Source organism: Schistocerca nitens, chromosome 5, assembly GCF_023898315.1.
Source record: "Schistocerca nitens isolate TAMUIC-IGC-003100 chromosome 5, iqSchNite1.1, whole genome shotgun sequence".
In the NCBI taxonomy this organism is placed as follows: domain Eukaryota; kingdom Metazoa; phylum Arthropoda; class Insecta; order Orthoptera; family Acrididae; genus Schistocerca; species Schistocerca nitens.
This window is the reverse complement of record NC_064618.1, coordinates 200,052,123-200,072,035: the sequence shown is the minus strand read 5'-3', so window position 1 is coordinate 200,072,035 and position 19,913 is coordinate 200,052,123. Positions and strand designations below refer to the sequence as shown.

The following is a 19,913-nucleotide window of genomic DNA, read 5'->3' as shown; positions in this document are numbered from 1 at the left end:
ACATTTTATACCTTTATAACTTTTATTTTCAATTTTTAGCAGATCTTAAATCTTATAAACATTTATAAGCTCGTCCCAGAGCAATCAAAAAATTATTCACAGTTATTTAGAATATATAGAATAACTACCATTTGAACATTTGAGGAAAACTTTAAAATTATGGCAATGTTTAAGTCAAGCAATCCTTTAACTTGTGTAATAAGTAAGAAAGTGAATGTTTCAAATAATCCACAAAAGAACTGAAAACAGAAGCATTGTTTAACATTTTTTAAAAATAGAATCACAAGGAGCTGGAAATGAATGCATTAGCCAACTAAGATTGTCGACTTGACTTCAGTCCATGCATCATGCAGTTGCTTGGCTCAGCTGAAGCTCTGGAACGTGCATAGAATATGCATAAGAATTATAGAACAGAAGTACTTTACAGATCATATAGGGATCATTGGTGTTGGCATAATTAATTTAAACCAAGAGAAACTGTCCCCCTTTTAACCCACAAGACCTTTAAGGTAAACAGACAAATGAAGATACAAATATTTTTAAACAGTTTGAACTCCTAAACATTCAGTGTAAAACACACACAAAATTTTAAAGAGTCAGCACATGAGTGCTTTAAATACAAAAGATTTTGGAAAAGTTTGATCACCTGAGCATTCAAAACAAGCCATACATACAATCTGAAAGAACCAATCTCTGTGCTTAATCAGGTAATAATGGAACTAAATTTGGCCGAGGTGGAGAGAACCAATCCATATGTAAAAAAAAAGGTCAAAAGAAAATCCACTAGTGAAAGATAGACAACAAACCTTGGTGAAGTAAGGAATACTGGCGGGATCACATCCATCAATCAAAGCAGTAGAAATGAGAAACTGTACTGACTCAGATGATGCAACACATGCCCATAGAGTTAGAGGGAAGCAGTGATACATCAAATGATGTAGACATGTTTTTCATGGTAAACAGTTGCCAACCACCACATGGCGAGCAGCCTCCATCGTTGGTGAGCTATTCCCATTTGCATTTTGAACATTTAGTGAGATAAGACCCAGCAGGGAGTCACATGTTTGATCAAATTCCTTCAGAGAGCTGCAAGTCCACACCTCTCGTGGAACACTTGTTAACCCTTATTCTGTGCCCAAAAGCTCCTTTATTTAAAAAAAAAAAAAGGGGGGGGTGGAGACAATGTTGCCAACCTTTAACAAGACAGGACGGCTGACTCTGTTATACCTTGCAGCCTTCACCCGGTGCACAAAGCAATTATTGTTCTTTGTACATTGCCAATTTTCATTAATGCCAATGGAATTAATATTCTCAGCAAGGATGTCATTTACCAGCCACAGATTAGATACAAATGAGGTGACTGGATGTTGTCATACGAGTTTCATGCACTGCTATATTAAAGGCAAAATTAAGCCAGTTGATAACTTGGTCCTACTTTGCCTGAGATTGGGCATGACAAATAATAAGGATGATTTCACATTAAGATTTACTCACTCTGCAAATGACTGCTGCATGTAATAAGGGGTAGTCTTGATATGAGAGATTGCACTGTTTAAAAACATTCTTAAATTTACGGAACAAAAAGATAAGTGCATTATTGTTTGCTAGAACCTTTTGTGCCCCAAAAACAAAGTATTTCTTCCAGATGTTGGACTGTACCCCAGGTGTCATAGATATACTCGGAAGTAGCTAAACAAAACCAGTAAATGTGTCACCCACCACAAAAATATATCAGTTGCTATTCTTAGTATGAGAAAAGAGCCCCATGAACAAGAAGCTTATCCTTGGGCCTCTCCAATTGGCTGGAATGTAAGAAGCCCCAGCGGGTGCTAGAACTAGGCTTAGCCATTCTACAATCCTGACATTGGCTAACTAACTTCCTAATACAGGAGTTCAAACTCCCCTGAGTCAAATGATCCTTAAATTTTCATGATGGTTCTGTAAGTTCCCACACAGGGATTTCTGACAATACTTAGAAACAGCTGGAATCAGTTCCTTAGGAAGACAATTCTTCAATTTATCATCATTATGTGTACAGTAACACAAAAGGGCTTTGTTAGTAAAATACCCCGAAACCTTTTGCCCGTCCTTAAGTTCCCATTTTATGTAACTTAACTGAGCAGCTTGATCCTGGTTCTCCATCAGATCATTGAGTAATTACTGTTTCTCACACGTGGCAGCAGAAACAAATGCAGATTCCTTGGTTCTTGACTGACTTGCAGGGTTTCAATTGTTTCTAGCTCACACTGAAACATATAACTGAGAGCATCTGTGATGTTGTTTCAGTACTCCTGAAATGTCTAACTTGGAAATGAAGGACAGAAACCCCAACAGCCTGTCAGGTGATCCTACCCATTTTATGTGTGAGATATAATTTAAGTTTCTCTGGGCCCAACAAGATAGCCAGGGCTTCCAGCTTACACACCGAATATTTAATTTTAGTGGATATTAGGCCCTCAAAGTGTAGGCTGTCAGCTTTCATTCAACTGAAGTAATGTGGTGGCTATTCCCGAATAAGAGGTTTCAATCTGAAGAATAAACCCTGCACTCAAAATTGGAATGGCTAAGACAGGAGCATTACTTGAGGCCATTTTCAACCCAATGAAATTTTTTTCCTTGCACTGTAAATGAGTTAAAGGCATGGTCAATTGTGGACAGTGAATTACCTAAAGAAATTCATCATGCCTCTAAATCTGGCCACACCTTTATTAACTTCAGGTAGAGAGAACTGGTAGATAGCCTTAGTGTGATCCTGATGCCGTCAGACGGGATAATGTATTCCAAAAAGGAGATTTCCTGATGGGCCAAATTAACCTTGGAAGGTTTCACAGTTAATCCATCACATCATCATCTAGATAATTGTAAACATATTTAAACTTAAGTTCACCTAACACACAATCCAGCAAAGATCGCAACACAGTTGCCCCAGTGGCCAAACCAGAAGAGATAAAGTTATATTTGAACAAATTCCAATTAGTATAAAATGCAGTAATAGGCTTTGACTCTTTAATCAATGGCACCTGATGATAGATCTGATTAAGATTGAGAATGGTAAAATACTGAGCTCCAGCAAATCAAGTGGATTACTCACAGATGATGGCAGTGTGACTGATTACAATACCACCGTTTGATTCAGGGTCAGGTAATCTACCACCAATTGATGACCTGTGCTGTTGGGCTTTGACTCTAGAAAAACGAGACATCCTTGGCGGAAATGACAGCCTCAGCCTATCTGTTAAAAGTTGATCTATGATATTATGTAGTTTCTTCATTTTAGGAGGAGAGAAACAATAGGGAGCTTGATGGACAGGAATTTGGTCAATAAGCTGAACTTGGTACTCAGTGTTAGTTGTGACCCCTAATTTGTTGGTAAGGACACAGGGAAATAGATGAAGTAACTCGAGTAATTGTGAGCTTGTGGTTCATTGAGATGAGCCACATCAAAAGGAACAACCTTATCTTCAGCACTAAAACACCCTGGATATTATCATGATTACACAACAAATGTCTTTTGTGAGGATGGAATTTAAAATAATATTTTTTACTCATGTAATCTAAAACACAGCCTGTTTTCTGCATTAAGTCACAGTCTAGCTACATATCAGTGGACAATCCGTTCACAACAGTAAACCTTATTGGCCAGGATAACCCATTAATACTCAGACCTGCGCAGACTTTACCTAACACAGGCAGTGATCCCCCATTACAGCACCACATTGCTTGAAAACCAGTTGTAAGGAAAATAATTTAGTGATGTGAGCATGCTGACAATACTATTGATAATCTAGGAGAGAAACATAGCTACTCGAATCAAGCACGGCCTACGGTTAATGGTTTAAGGTGGTGCAAACAAAGGATAAACCTGAGCTAACAAAGGGCCATTACCTTATTGCAAACCTTCCTTTGCCCACCACAGTTCCTACCATGAGCTACCGACCAATGGCATCAGCTCGTTTTTACATTGTCTTACAGTATTAGACAGTTTCAATCTAGGTGACCTGACTGACTACAGTGGAAACTAATCCTACTATCAGATTCAAACTGTTTTCCCTTATTATGAGCTGACATGTTTCTAGCAAAAAAGTGCTCAAACATTTGTTCACAAGTGCTGTGCTTATCACCACTAAACTGAACGTTCTCTATATCTGTCACCACTTATCTAATTTGGCCAAGGTATCTGGTTTATTAGTGGAAAGTGCACAAGACCAGTTTTCCAGATGCATACTTGCTAGAATATTACTGTTTCTCTTTCAAAAATCCTAAAGCAAAAAGCTAATATGGCTGTCTGAACATCCACTATATATCATACAAGTGGCTCACTCTGATTTTGAACATAATAAAAATGTTGATTGGCCAGTTCGTTTTTAACTCTACTAATAAACTTTTGTCAAGCAATTTTTTTTACACAAGTGAACCAAAGACTCACCCTTAACAAGAGCGTTTACTATAATTCTGCTCAGTCTACCACAGGCTAACAGGTAAATAATTTGAAATATCACAGAATTGGCCATTTGAAGAAGCTCGGCCCAGGGTTTGGTAAATGAACATTTGACCACAAGAGGTCTATAATCTCACCACTTGTTTCTGTTAGCAACTATTCCAGTCTGGAATAAAAAACATTTGACAGTATTGGATCACTGTTTGCATATGCGACTATATCACAGCTGGTGAAACTAGCATCATGCCCGGCTTGCAACAGAGTCAAAAGGCTCTGTAAACTGAAGCAGAAAATCAGTACTGAGATCTGAGGATGGTCATCATGGACTGAAACCGATCATTGTCAAAAGAATTGATATTGTGATCAAAAACTGGAATAAAAAACATTCGAATGCTCTCTGTCTGTCTAGACAAAACTGTTTAGACCATCCCTTCACTGTGGAGTATGAAGGGGAAGCATCATCATAAACACCATCCAAGCGAACTTTGATTTCAGCTGGTGCAAGTCATTCTTTTGTCAGAAACGTAATCATTGCAAGATACTTGATTTTATCCACTGTAGCACCTCAAAATGAAACATCTTACTCAAACGAGTGTCATCGTGCGAATGAAGCTAGTAGTGGTCTGCAATTTACGTGTGAATCTGCTGGCAGATGTCACTAGCTCCCCTGAAAGATATTTTAACTTCAGGCTGTAAAGGTATGGAACCTATCTCATACCTTGCCTGTGTTATCAGATGTAGTACAGGGGTGGTGGTCCAGTGTGCCACACAAGTGTTAATTTAACTCAATCACATTGCCTTCCAATGGTAACCAGCGTATCACAAGCTCATACTGAAATTGTTTTTTGCGAAGTAGAGTACCTCGGTGTACAGTTTCCTGTCCATGGCCAATTCCAGCTTTACAGTCGCCTGAAACCAGCAAAACAAGCGGTACACTTTGCCAACACAAAACAGCCTATTCCCTACCATAATTTTTATTTATTTATAAAATCACACACTGTCAGCACCACAAATTGCTGCCATTGAAATGGTAGACAGCTTGGATCTGGAAGTGGTAAGGTGCTGGGTGTACCAAACACAATCAGTTCATAATATTAATTAATTAATTTATTTTCCATTTTTAGAAAGTCTTAGATATCTCAAAAAATTAAGAACTTTCCCCAGAGGCACTCAAGACTATTTGCAATTATTTAGAATGATGTTATAGAATAACCACAATTTGAAAAACATTCCAAGAAAATGCTAAAATTTGTGTGGAAAATTTTAAAGTTCTGGAAACATGTAACTCAAGCAATCCTTTAATTTCCATAACCTGGTAAGAAAATGAATTGACAAAAGAATAGAAAACAGATGAACTGTTAAACAGTTTTGAAACAGAATTACAAGGAGCTGAAAATGAATGCATTAGCCAACATAAGATTACCAGCTTGACCTAAGCCTACGCATCGCACAGTTGCTTGGTTCAGCTCAGGCTGTAAATTGTACACAGAGTACTCATTAAATTATGTAACAGAATTAAATTAAAGATTGTACATGGGTCTCTGACCTTGGCATAATAAATTTAAAGCAAAAGAAACTGGGCCCGTTGAACCCACAAGAGCTTTAAGGTAAACAGACAATTGAAAATAGAAATTTCTTAAAACAGTTTGATCACCTAAACATTCAGAATAAAATGTACAAACAATTTTGAGGAATCAGCAAATGGGTGCTTTAAATACAGAAGATTTTATGAGTTTGAACATCTGAGCATTCAAAATAAGACACACGTACAATTAAAGAAACATTGCTTAATCAGGTAATAACTGAACTAGAACTGGACTAAATTTGCGTCCTTTTCCACTGTCCTAAGAATAAATTGGGCAAGTTCTGATTACCATGAGTGCTGATCCGCATTAAAAATACAGGCCAAAATAACAACCACTAGAGAAAGCTACACAGAGCTGGGCCAAGAAAAAAATGGTTCAAATGGCTCTGAGCACTATGGGACTCAACTGCTGAGGTCATTAGTCCCCTAGAACTTAGAACTAGTTAAACCTAACTAACCTAAGGACATCACAAACATCCATGCCCGAGGCAGGATTCGAACCTGCGACCGTAGCGGTCTTGCGGTTCCAGACTGCAGCGCCTTTAACCGCACGGCCACTTCGGCCGGCTGCTGGGCCAAGAATCCAAAACAGATTTCAGTGAGAAGGCCTCAGCGAAAGAAGAGAGATTTCCAACACTTAAAGGTACACAAAATGAGGTGCTCACCATTTATTTCTTTGCCAGATCATGGTGAAATAAGGATTGCTGGCAGTCACATTAACTAAGATAACAGAAATGGAAACTACTGACCACCCACAACAAGAAGGTAGAGGAAAACAGTGATTCTTCAGACAGTATTGCCACACTCTACATGCTAAATTGTCACCAATCACAACACAGAGCGGGCCTCGGTGCTGGGTGTGTGACTGTTTGTTTCCATGTGGAACAGCCAGTAAGGCAATATGCAGCAGAGATCCTTCAAAGACCTGTGAGGCTGCTTCCTCATAGGACAAAAGGAAAACTGTTGCTAAAAATCACTAGAGAAGATGAAGTGGCCAGAATCGATATGAGTGCACACATGGTTCACTTTTCCTTTCACAAGATATTTTAATCCTTCTAGTTACCCCCACCCCCTTTTTTTCATGAGTGTTTAATGTACTTTCTGTTAGTTTATGAGGAAACCTATTTTCAAATAATGATTTATTTATTTAGTATATGGCGTACATAGATTAGGTATAACACATAAAAATAATGTATATGAAAGAAAGTGAACGTGCTATTACAGGTCCCAAGCCCAGGGCCCAATATCTCAGATAAAAGAAAATGTAAGAAAAATCGTAAGAACAAAATTTCATAATAATGAAATAGTGTAGATTAAGAATGAAACACTCAAAAAAAAATTGAGAAACTCTTACAAGGGAACCTCCCCATCGCACCCCCCTCAGATTTAGTTATAAGTTGGCACAGTGGATAGGCCTTGAAAAACTGAACACACATCATTCGAGAAAACAGGAAGTAGTTGTGTGGAACTATGAAAAAATAAGCAAAATATACAAACTGAGTAGTCCATGTGCAAGATATGCAACATCAAGGATGATGTGAGCACAGGAGTGCCGTGGTCCCTTGGTTAGCGTGAGCATCTGCGGAACGAGAGGTCCTTGGTTCAAGTCTTCCCTCGAGTGAAAAGTTTAATTTTTTATTTTCAGTTTGTGACACTCTTATGTTTTCATCAGTTTTTTGGGAGTGATTATCACATCCACAAGAAAACCTAAATCAGGCAAGATAGAAGAATCTTTTTACCCATTCGCCAAGTGTACAAGTTAGGTGGGTCGACAACATATTCCTGTCATGTGACGCACATGCCGTCACCAGTGTCGTATAGAATATATCAGATGTGTTTTCCTGTGGAGGAATCGGTTGACCTATGACCTTGCGATCAAATGTTTTTGGTTCCCATTGGAGAGGCACGTCCTTTCGTCTACTAATAGCATGGTTTTGTGGTGCGGTTGCAAAACACAGACACCCAATTTAATACAGTGAACAGAGATGTCAGTGAACGAATGGACAGATCATAACTTTGTGAAAATAAAGAAAGTAAACTCCTCACTCTAGGGAAGACTTGAACTAAGGACTTCTCGCTCTGCAGCTGCTCACGCTGACCACGGCACTCCTGTGCTCACACTATACTTGATGTTGCCTATCTTGCACATGTACTACTCAGTTTGTATATTTTGCTTATTTTTTCATAGTTCCACACAACTTCTTCCTGTTTTCTCGATTGATTTGTGTTCAGTTTTTCAAGGTCTATCCACTGTGCCAACTTATAATTAAATCTGAGGGGGTGCGATGGGGAGGTTCCCTTGTTAGATACTGTGCGAAAAAAGACAAGTTTTATGTACATCTTCTCATAATGAACTTCAATAGATAACTAAATGAATGTTTGGTTTCTTCCATAACTGAATAACCAAACTTAATTGGTTTACAGAAATTGAAAAAGTCCTAAGACAATTAAAAGTTTCAGAAAAGTCATTACTTGATTGAATAACTCAGATAAGTACTAAAGACAAAAATAAGGTTCCAAGGCAGATTTAAAATGAAGTTGAAATCCTTCATCTCAGAAGAGAAATGGAGAGGAGGAGGTCAGAGAGAATGAAGAAATACTGGACACAAAGGAAGGGGAAACATGCAAAGAAATGATTGATTCACCAAACTCCAAAGAGGGTGAAGTGAAAGGAGGAGGGGGAGGAGGAGGAAGAAGAAGAAAACAAAGTGACAAAGTTTCACAGTGTAGTCACAAGGATAAAACAAATCATAACAAACTGTGTATATATAAATTTAAATTTTAAAGTTGAAGCCATTAATCCAGTCCAGTACAGAGTGCAATGCTTCGAAGAAATCGCTTTTTTCCTTGTGGTTATGCTGTAACAGGGCATTCAGTAACATTGCGATGAACAGGCTGAGGAGGTTCTCTGCAGTTGTGATTCAGTGATTGTTTTTTCGCATTTGTAGATTGAGTCACAATAGATGCCATGTGGCATTATTATTTTATTGAGGGTTTTCCGTATGTGATGAGGCAGTTTCATTTCTGGTAGCAGTGAAATAGGGTCAATAATAGATTGAGCTTGTGCCAGTTATAAGACTTTTCACTGTTCTCCTCCACATGTCATTAACTACGAAACTGTCCCTCAAAAATAGTTCTGCTAATGGTAGGGGGGGGGGGGGACATGACTTTACCCTCTGTACAGAAGCATCAGCCATGTCACTGTGCAGTGGAATATGGGGACTGCCTCAAATTTGGTTGAATTCCTTTACTTACTTTTCTTGTCTGTGAATATGAGGGGCAACAATATGGATCAAAACTAGTAGCCAATGTAGGGTAGTGTTTCTCTAGACAGCCACTAATCATTCTCATGATCCCTATCATGTTGGTGTCAGTCTTCTCCACATGGTGGCTGTTTAACCAGAATGGAGTGCAGTATTGGGCAACAGGGTACACAATGTTTCACGTAAATTAGATGAGATAGAAGTACTAGTAACAGCATAATTATCACATATATTTATTGTGACAGAACATGGTGTAAAAGAAAATGAAATTATTGTTTACAACATACAAGAATATGAAAAAGTGGACTACTTCTGCAGATGTCAACATAAAGGTGGAGTAGTTGCAGTATGTGTACATGATGAAATGAGGGATAGCATACCATGGGCAGTGGACAACTGTATAGAAATACTATTTGAATCAGCAGCAGTATGGACAACATTCAAAGGGGAAAAGTGATTTATATTAGGGATATACAGAGCACCAGACAGTTGGGTAAATGTTTTGTTTTAAAGGAGCTAGAAGTTCTGTTAGACAATGCTGTTAGGCAATTCACGTACATAATAGTTGTAGGTGATCTAAATATTAACACACTGAAAGAAAGCTGTTATACAAGGAATTTCAGTGATGGAATCAACACTTATTATCTAATCTACCAGTAAATAATCCCACAAGGTGCAGTAAAGGTACAGAGATATTAATAGATCATGTAATTACCATATACTGCAATACAGACAGGAAGTACTGGTCATAAGCACAGCCATTGTTGATCACAATTGGGTGTTAATAAAGGTATCAGATAAGGTAACAATGGCAGAAAACATCTTCAAAGAGTTCTGACAAATAAAGCAAAAAAACCTATGGAGTCTACATAGATTAATGCAATCTAAAGACCAGAGTGATATATGTACCAAACAGCAAATGTAAATAACACATGGGAATCATTCTCCAAAACATTATCTTATTATATAGATCTTGCATGTTAATATCACCAAACTTTGCACTATTGTCCTGGATTGAATTCCAAACCTCAACACAGGTCTCACGAAATGAGGACATGTGACATTGTTGGTGTTATTCAAGAGGAGTAGGCTGTTTGCTGGCTGTAGGTTTCATCTTATCACTTCTCTCATCATACAACACAGACATCCATTACAGGCACCAACCCTCAAAGATACACTTAAGACTCAACTTTTACAAATAGAATGGAAAGGGGCCATTGTGCACTGATAGTACTTTCCAGTTAGGTAGCTTAACCAGCCCCTTGGCAGGTTTCTCAGCTAACAATGCCATATGACTCTTTCTGTGCTGGGCAGAGAACATTCAAACGGTTTATACTTTTTTGACCAACCAGTGCTGATATTTCCGTGTTTTTGTATTTTGTGAATGGGACATTGTCCAATATATGTTGTGAAACATTTTGAGTAAATTGTCCCAGATATTTACTGCTATACATCCAGTGAAAGCCTTCATGAGAATTACAACTAGCTGCAACATACTTTGCTTTTCCTAAGTGGATGGATACGGATGTACTTCCTTGGCTGTTTATGATAAGTCATATGTTACTCAGTGCTCCTACTGAGGGAGGTGACAGTGGTGGCGAAGGCACTGGTCTCTCATTCAGGAGGCGCAGGGTTCAAACTCTCATCCATTCATCCAGAAGTTAGTATATTGTTTCTCCACTTTTTACTTCATGGCAAGTAGCCATGCTCATTCTAAAGCTGCATAACAACTCTTAGTGTACTGTAAACAAATCTCTGTTGTGACATGAGTGGGTAAATACTTTGTTTGAAAAGTACCTATGGAGTCATGTGAATATTAAGCTATTTAATGTAAGTGAGAAAGCAACAGCTTTATTTGAAATAGTGGTTTCCTTGCTGCTAACATAGAAGTGTGGATAGTCATTGAAATACTGAGTTTTTGTCAGAATCTGAAATAGGACGAGAATTTTTTTCTGAGAGTCCAGCATTTTAACTGTTGGTCCTCTCACTTTTGAAAGGCTGAAAAAAATGCTACAGATTAATAACCAGTTGAATCTTTCAATATTGTTATTAATGTGAAGTTCACGTGTACATAAGCTTTGCAATAGATCTGTATGATTTTCTCCATCATGGGTATGGAAACATAAAAGCTGATTAGTTAGTGTGTACACTCATGTTCAGAAAAGACAGAACACTTTGAATGATTAGAGGTAGGACATTTATATTCACAGGACATGTACATTAGTAGCATGTTCTGCAGAAATGATTAGCATTTCAGTCACCTCGGTTCAGCATGTTTCCTGTTGCCGATCAGGCACAGGTCCACCATGGGCCCTAGTAACTTGTCCCATGTGTAATGGCTTTGACATGTATAATGCACGAATGGCATCCTGTGGTATAGCCATCCATGCTGCATTCACCTGGTTTCAAAGTTCATCTGTGGTGGTTGGCATTGGGTCACAGCGCTGTGCCCATCGTTTCACCATACCGCACACATTTTCGATTGGTGACAAGGCTGATGATCTGGTAGGCTAGGACAAAAGGCTGGCATCCTGTGACACCAAGAAGGCATGCATTCGTGCAGCAAGATGTGACATGCATTGTCTTGCTGAAAAATGGCATCTGGGGTGTTGTGCAGAAAGGGTACAGCTACAGGCTGAAGGATGTCATTCACGTAGGTCACACTAGTCACAGTGGCCTTGACAAGCACCAACTGTGATTTGTGGGTGAACGTAATAGCATCCCCAACCCTAAGACCTTGAGTTGGCACTGTATGTCTTGTGCGAATGCAGTCACTGTGATGCCACTCCCCCTGCCTGTGGCAAACCAAGAAGCAGCCATCATTTTCAAACAAACAAAATCTGGATCTGTCCAAAAACACTATATGATGCCATTTCTGGCCCCAGTGACATCATATCATACACCATTGCCATCTAGCATGCTTCTACACATTCGTCAAAAGTAGGCAGAGAAGTGGATGATACATATGTAACCCATGCTATAATAAACAGTGATGGACTGTCTCCCCTGATAGTGTATGATGTGTTTCACTGTTCCATTGTTGCACCAGAGCCAAGGAGGATGTAGATCTGTCCTGCAATGCCATTTCGATGAGATGTCAATCATCTCAGGAGTGATCTGGTTGGTCCAACCTGACCCATCTCATCATGTTCACGGCCTTCTGTAAACCTCTCTCCACCCACCCGTTGCACTCCCAAGACACTTCATCCCAAATGAGCAGCAATTTCCCAGAAGGAAGCACCACATTCCCTAATGCCAATTGTGTGCCCTCTTTCAAACTCACTGATTTGATGGTACATTTTGTGCCTATCTGCACGGCATCCTGCACATCTGCTCAAGTCACATTGATCCATTATCTTCAGTTTATGGCAACAATGAGAGCTGCAGGCACATTTTACCAGTAGGTAGTGTTGTGCTGTGATACCAATGTGACCTTGAACCCATAGGCTATGTGGTTCAAATACTTATCATTTCTGCAGAACATACTAAAGTACATGTCCTGTGACTATGAATGTGCTACCTGTGTGTCCTCATACAACTGTAAACAGTCAATGCTGAAATACACTTTTCTTTTACCAGATCATGAGAATTTTTATCATGGACGAGTATTTGGCGAAGTAACTTCTGATGTCACAGCGCATCTTGAGGATGGAATGATGACTGCTACAGTCCATGTTGCAGATGAAACGTATCATATAGAGGTAAGTAAAAGTTGTGATTTTCTAATGAATCCTGCCCTTCACAAATCAGTGCTAACATATGAGCAAGCTTGAGCAGAAATGAATAATCAGTGACTGGAACATTGATAATAATGTGTGACATTTTGGTTGAAACAAAGCAATCTTCAAGGTCAATGATATTTGAGTGGAATCAGTGAATAGATTATGTCGATGTTAGGCAACTGGCTGGAATTGGACTGTGCAATTTGAACACTGACAAGGGGAAGGCCTCAGACATGGCCAGCCGATTCGGCTCAAATTTGGCAGATCGCTTGTGTACAACCTAAAACAAAGGAATCTAAGATATTTTAGGTCAACACACCCTCGTTTTTGAGAAAATCATCCCTAAAGGTTATGACGAGCAATCGATTCAAAATTGGCGGGATTGATAGATAATTGTAAATAGAGCATTTTTCATCATCAGGTATGGGGTCCGAAAACACATACTTTTCCAGAAATCGATGTCGGAAACTTTGACAACTTTCACTTTTGTACCCTCAGGGTAAACACTTTTCGCCGACAGCACCAATAGCACAAAGGCCAAGGTAACTGTCAGGGAATCGGATGACCCGGGTTCGAATCTCGAAGAAACCTACTGTATGTTCTTCTTTTAGTTTGTATTTTTCCATATCTCAATTGATAGGGATAGGAGGGTTCATAAGGTAAGTAAATCAATAAGGAATGATAATAATAATGTAGGTAAATAAATTCCTCAAACCTCTTGGGATAGTAAACAACTAAAATGTTGCTCCAGGTCACTTTACAACGGCTCTTCCAGTCACTGTTACGCGTCCTTACTTTTCTTCGAACAACTAGATGGATGGTATTTGTCACATAAACACTTGAAACAAATATACTCACGGCACCAAGAACATCTAATGAACGCAATCTTTCGACAGCTACACTGTCCCTTCCGAAGAATCGGTGGAAAATAAACTTGGTTTACATTTAAAAATATGTCTTTTTCGGGAATTAATTTTGACGCATACCACACGTACAATGTCATTGCCTGAAAAATCTGTGCTGAAAGTTGGTTATGAATTATGCTGTGAATATTATTGCATACGTGCGGTTGTGCAATTCCCGCTGGGTTTCCAGAAGCACACTGCAATTTTGAAACTGGGAAATAAAGTTTTTAACCTGGTGATAGAAATAAACATCACACGGCCGGCACAGGTGTGAAGTTTGGTGGTATTACTTCTACTGTGCACGTCAGCTGACCCTCGCCATCTATAAACAATGTGTCATATATTGTAGTATTAATTTTTGCAGTCCAGGAATCCAATATTATATTAGACAAAACTTGTTATCAGAAACGTATGGTTTTAAAACATTCTCAAGAAATGTTCTGTAAATCGCATTTGTCAGTTTCCTGGATCTGGAGCAGGTAATGTAAACATTTTTCAACGAGTCGGTTAAACGATTGATCTCTTCTATAACCTGAGGACCAAATGTAACATTTGTTTCTTGTAAACACAGGAAAACCTTAGGCAACACTTTTCCAGTGGCTGTGATGGCATGTTGCGCCATCTACGAATGTGTTAGTTTGTTTTTACTACCAACTGCGACAAGGGTTCGTTTTTCTCCCTTATGTGATAACATGCGTCTAATGTTCAGCCGATACTCGCATCCTGTTTGATCGGTGTTGATCACGTAATCACGATTAAAACTGGTCATACGTGACGCCGTTTGCGTGCTGAAAAGAGCCGCCACTTTCTGTATATCTTCTATATTTTATACCTCCTTATGAGAGATGTAGTTAGTGACGTGCCGTTGACGAATTTTATACTCAGATTTGAAATTTCTTGCCCAAGATAATGATGCAGCAAACGTAAAATCCTTGTTGGCCGTATATTGAAGTGCTGCACCTGCAGCCCACTCCTGAAGTATTCTCGTTGTTACATTCTCGTTACGACAACGAGATTCGACAAATCGGTCATATATCCATTTATTTATCTTGTCCCTCCTTTCACGGTATCACTTTCCCACATTTTCAAGTCCTTCTTCCTTTTCAGGGCTGTTGTTGCTCCATTCTTTTGCAGTGTTTGTAATTTCCAATGATACATGGATAGTGTTACTGCCTTTACTTTTACTTCAAGGGGTATAGCGCCGTAGTTCAGTCTTTTAGTAATCCGTTCGTAATACTCATCGGGAACAGATGAAGCACATATTCCCAGTGACGTGGAGATTTCCAAAGTGTTATGGCCATTTTGCGATTCACTAGTTGGGATATCTTTCTGCTTAGTCTTCAGTATCAACAAAAGTCATTTTGTTCATCAGCTCCAAAAATCACTTGACGATAGCCACTCCTATCAATCTGTAATGCCGAGAAACAGAACTGCCAGCTTCCGGTAGTGCATTGGTAATGCATCTGTCTTGCAACTCTTTTACAAACCAAAACACAGCGTCGGTAACATCCCGCTTGCCATCGTCTGTGACAGGCTCCCAACTACATATTACAGCGCTAGTCGAAGGGTGTACATCCTACATTATTCAGATTATGCACCTGAAAGATATGACACAACAAACAATAACTAGTTACTACGGCATAAACAGACGAGCTAATTACTACAAACTACATACAGTTCTCGTCATATGTTACTTACAGAAGAACACTGTATTCAATCACAAAATGCATTTCATTCGGCGCATAAACAATGGAAAAATTACTACAAGTATCCGCACGGTTTGTGGGAGCCTAATGACTAAAACAACTACTTCTGATTGACTTCTATAAGGCTCGTGCTGGACACCTTCTCTCCTCCAGGTTCACAACTATGATATGACGAAGAGGCAACCGGGACAACATAATTCTCCTTGCGTGCATTCTGTCCCATACCTCGCTGTAAACAAGCGTCGCCGGCTTGGCTGTCTGTGATCCCTCGTGAGGAATTCACAGCACTTTTACTCGGGGTTGTTTTCATGTGACAAGACTTAAAAGTTTAATACTTTACACAACTCATGGCGTTTGAGAAATTAGTTTGCCTATCTTATTATTATCATTCCTTATTTTTACTTACCTTAGTAACCCTCCTATCCCTATCAATTGAGATATGGAAAAATACAAACGAAAAGAACAACATCCTGTAGGTTTTTTCGAGATTTGAACCCGGGTTTTCCGATTCCCTGGCAGTTACCTTGCCGTTGCGCTATTGCCACTGTGGGCGAAAAGCGTTTACTATGTGGGCACAGAAGCGGCAGCTGTAACAGTTTGTTACATCGATTTCTGGAAAAGTATGCATTTTCGGACCCCATACCTGATGATGAAAAATGCTTTATTTACAATTATCTATCGATCCCGCCAATTTTGAGTCGATTGCTCGTCATAACCTTTAGGGATGATTTTCTCAAAAATGTGGGGGTGTTGATCTAAAATATCTTAGAGTCCTTCGTTTTAGGTTGTATACAAGCGACCTACCAAATCTGAGCTGAATCGGTTGGCCGTGTCTGAGGCCTTCCCCTTGTGAGTGGGTTGACTGCCTCTTGTCCATAATGGCCATAAGGGACTTGACAACTGCTAGTCCTGTACATGGTTGCTTGGCATCAAATAGACCTATCCATTCCTTACTAAGGAATTATCATCTGGGATAGTGCACATAAAGTAAAGTTAAGTGTGTATTCAGCAGATTCCTTCCACCTTCCACTGCTTTGGGCAACAGTGTGCTGGTGAGCTTAATGGCAAAATCTAGGTTTTTCAGTGGTGACCCCCAGAAGCTGCTCTATTAAACACAACAGTAGTGATGACATTTAATGACATTGTGGACAGATATCAGGTGTCATCACATTATCTTCCAGCAGAATGATGTCTGATAATTTGTGGTAAAGACTGAGCAAACATATTGAAGAGCAATGGATATCTTATTTGCCTGGCCTGTTGCCCATTGAACATGATTGGGACATGTATGGTCACAAACTTGTTAAGCAATATCCTCCAGTAACCACTGTTGATGCATTATGTAACAGCATACAAACCAGTGGAGAGATATTCCACAGGCCTGCCTTGTCATAGCATTTATAGGCTCCGATCACAGTTTATATGCACTTAAACATACAATGAGTTCTCAGAGTGAGGGACTATATACAGATTTCTAATCACAACCATTTGTGCACTGTCATATGGGCCTACCCAATCTTTGACATGTAATTATCATCTAGGATAGTGCACTTTAAGTAAAGTAAGCATGTATTCAGCAGAAGTGAGCAGCAAGAATATTGTGCAAATAGATTACCATATACAGAATTAAATTTCACTTTGCAGCAGTGTGTGTGCCAATGTGAAACTTCCTGACAGATTAAAGCTGAGTGTTGGACTGGGCCTCGAACCCGGGACGATTGTATTTTGTGAGCAAGTGCTCTACTATCTGAGCTACCCATCGCAGCTCACGACACGTCATCACAGCTTTACTTCTGCAGAAATCTGTTTAAGGATCTTGAAATTTGCCAATGCTTTTATTCAAAAATCAGTTTCAGCTGAACTGTGGTGTACACAATCTGAAAACAAGGTGCAAAAATAATTTTCATTGAGTTTTTGCCTTTTTACCTAGATTCAAACCATAATTATGTACTCTGGTGCAAAGCTATTGAACAATCCCTCACCTAATATAAAGCAAGAAATTGGGAATCCTACCAAATCAAAAGAAAATTAAAAATTTCTCTTTACCATCTCTTTTTCAGGTTATCTGTATGCCTAGATTCAGGGACTGGGAAGTTCTTTCAGCCAATTGTTTTTTAAAAAGGTTTGTTGTAAAGCTGCATGGCAGGCCACTGTTGCAACAGATTTAGGAGATAAAAGTACCATTGTAATAAAGTAAATATTAAGCTCATAACAGGAGACAAACAATAGCTGTTTAATATAACTCAGTAGCAGCAGCTGTTATCAAGCGATAGTCTGATCTCTACAGTTTATTTGATTAAATTTAGGGGTCATAGGCATGAATAGTGTGGCTCAGTGTGTAAATGCCAGACTGTGGATGCAAAGGTGTCAGATTCATTGCCTGGTCCTAGGATGTTTATCTGTCACCATCACTTCTTTAATCCTCTGACAGTAATTGTTAATGTCACAAAGGCCGAGTTGCACTGTGGTTTTGAGTTCACATCAAACTGTACCTCCCACCATAACTGACTGGATAAGTCAGTTTAAATGTTCAAAGAAGGCACATGTATATCACCTTCAGTAGGACCACCCTTAGTCAATCACTGTGATGTTCAAACCAGCCTTTTGTTGTATGACAGTTTTACCTTGAGCAGGAACAGCAGCAAGTACTGTAGTGATAGTTTATTGTTAATACATAGACAGATTATAGATGTATACCTTGTCTTATTCAATATCCCTGAAGGTTGTTCTTTATGGGATCCACAGAACACGATAATTTAATCAAACAATGGAAAATCCAGGATGGAATGTAACAATGCTTTCGATCATTGGACTCGGCAAGAATAGATCTCTCTCTCTCTCTCTCTCTCTCTCTCTCTCTCTCTCACTCACACACACACACACACACACACACACACACACTCACACTCATGTAAATGCAACTCGCACACACGACTGCAGTCCCAAACAACTGAAACCACACTGGTTTCAGTTGCCGGAGACTGCAGTCGTGTTTGCGAGTTGCGGTTGCGAGTGCGTGTTGTACATGATGATTGAATGAACCAAGTTCATATCAGTCGCATGCATCCTCTTGGTGTTGCAATTTTTGCAAGAAGTTGACATATTAAACTGGATCTTATTCTACATGAAACAGACAGAATGTAGCTAACTCTTTCAATATAATTAAATACTTTAGGCTTAAAGGAGATACTAATAGGTATCAGATAGATTATATAATGGTAAGACAGAGATTTAGGAACCAGGTTTTAAATTGTAAGAAATTTCCAGGGGCAGATGTGGATTCTGACCACAATCTATTGGTTATGAACTGCAGATTGAAACTGAAGAAACTGCAAAAAGGTGGGAATTTAAGGAGATGGGACCTGGATAAACTGAAAGAACCAGAGGTTGTAGAGAGTTTCAGGGAGAGCATAAGGGAACAATTGACAGGAATGGGGGAAAGAAATACAGTAGAAGAAGAATGGGTAGCTCTGAGGGATGAAGTAGTGAAGGCAGCAGAGGATCAAGTAGGTAAAAAGACGAGGGCTAATAGAAATCCTTGGGTAACAGAAGAAATATTGAATTTAATTGATGAAAGGAGAAAATATAAAAATGCAGTACATGAAGCAAGCAAAAGGGAATACAAACGTCTCAAAAATGAGATCGACAGAAAGTGCAAAATGGCTAAGCAGGGATGGCTAGAGGACAAATGTAAGGATGTAGAGGCTTGTCTCACTAGGGGTAAGATAGATACTGCCTACAGGAAAATTAAAGAGACCTTTGGAGAGAAGAGAACCACTTGTATGAATATCAAGAGCTCAGATGGAAACCCAGTTCTAAGCAAAGAAGGGAAGGCAGAAAGGTGGAAGGAGTATATAGAGGGTTTATACAAGGGCGATGTAGTTGAGGACAGTATTATGGAAATGGAAGAGGATGTAGATGAAGATGAAATGGGAGATAAGATACTGCGTGAAGAGTTTGACAGAGCACTGAAAGACCTGAGTCGAAACAAGGCCCCGGGAGTAGACAACATTCCATTAGAACTACTGATGGCCTTGGGAGAGCCAGTCATGACAAAACTCTACCATCTGGTGAGCAAGATGTATGAGACAGGCGAAATACCCACAGACTTCAAGAAGAATATAATAATTCCAATCCCAAAGAAAGCAGGTGTTGACAGATGTGAAAATTACCGAACTATCAGTTTAATAAGTCACAGCTGCAAAATACTAACGCGAATTCTTTACAGACGAATGGAAAAACTGGTAGAAGCGGACCTCGGGGAAGATCAGTTTGGATTCCGTAGAAATGTTGG

At 39.3% G+C, this 19,913-nt stretch overlaps 1 protein-coding gene across 1 annotated transcript in view; it reads left to right on the top strand.

The window, feature by feature from the left end:
- The window catches only part of LOC126259719 (ADAM 17-like protease), a 138,448-nt gene that overhangs the window by 36,257 nt on the left and 82,278 nt on the right, over positions 1-19,913 (top strand). The window contains exon 4 of the mRNA XM_049956697.1: positions 12,866-12,987. Coding sequence (XP_049812654.1) covers positions 12,866-12,987 — 122 coding nt within the window. The remainder of the gene's footprint in view (positions 1-12,865; positions 12,988-19,913) is intronic.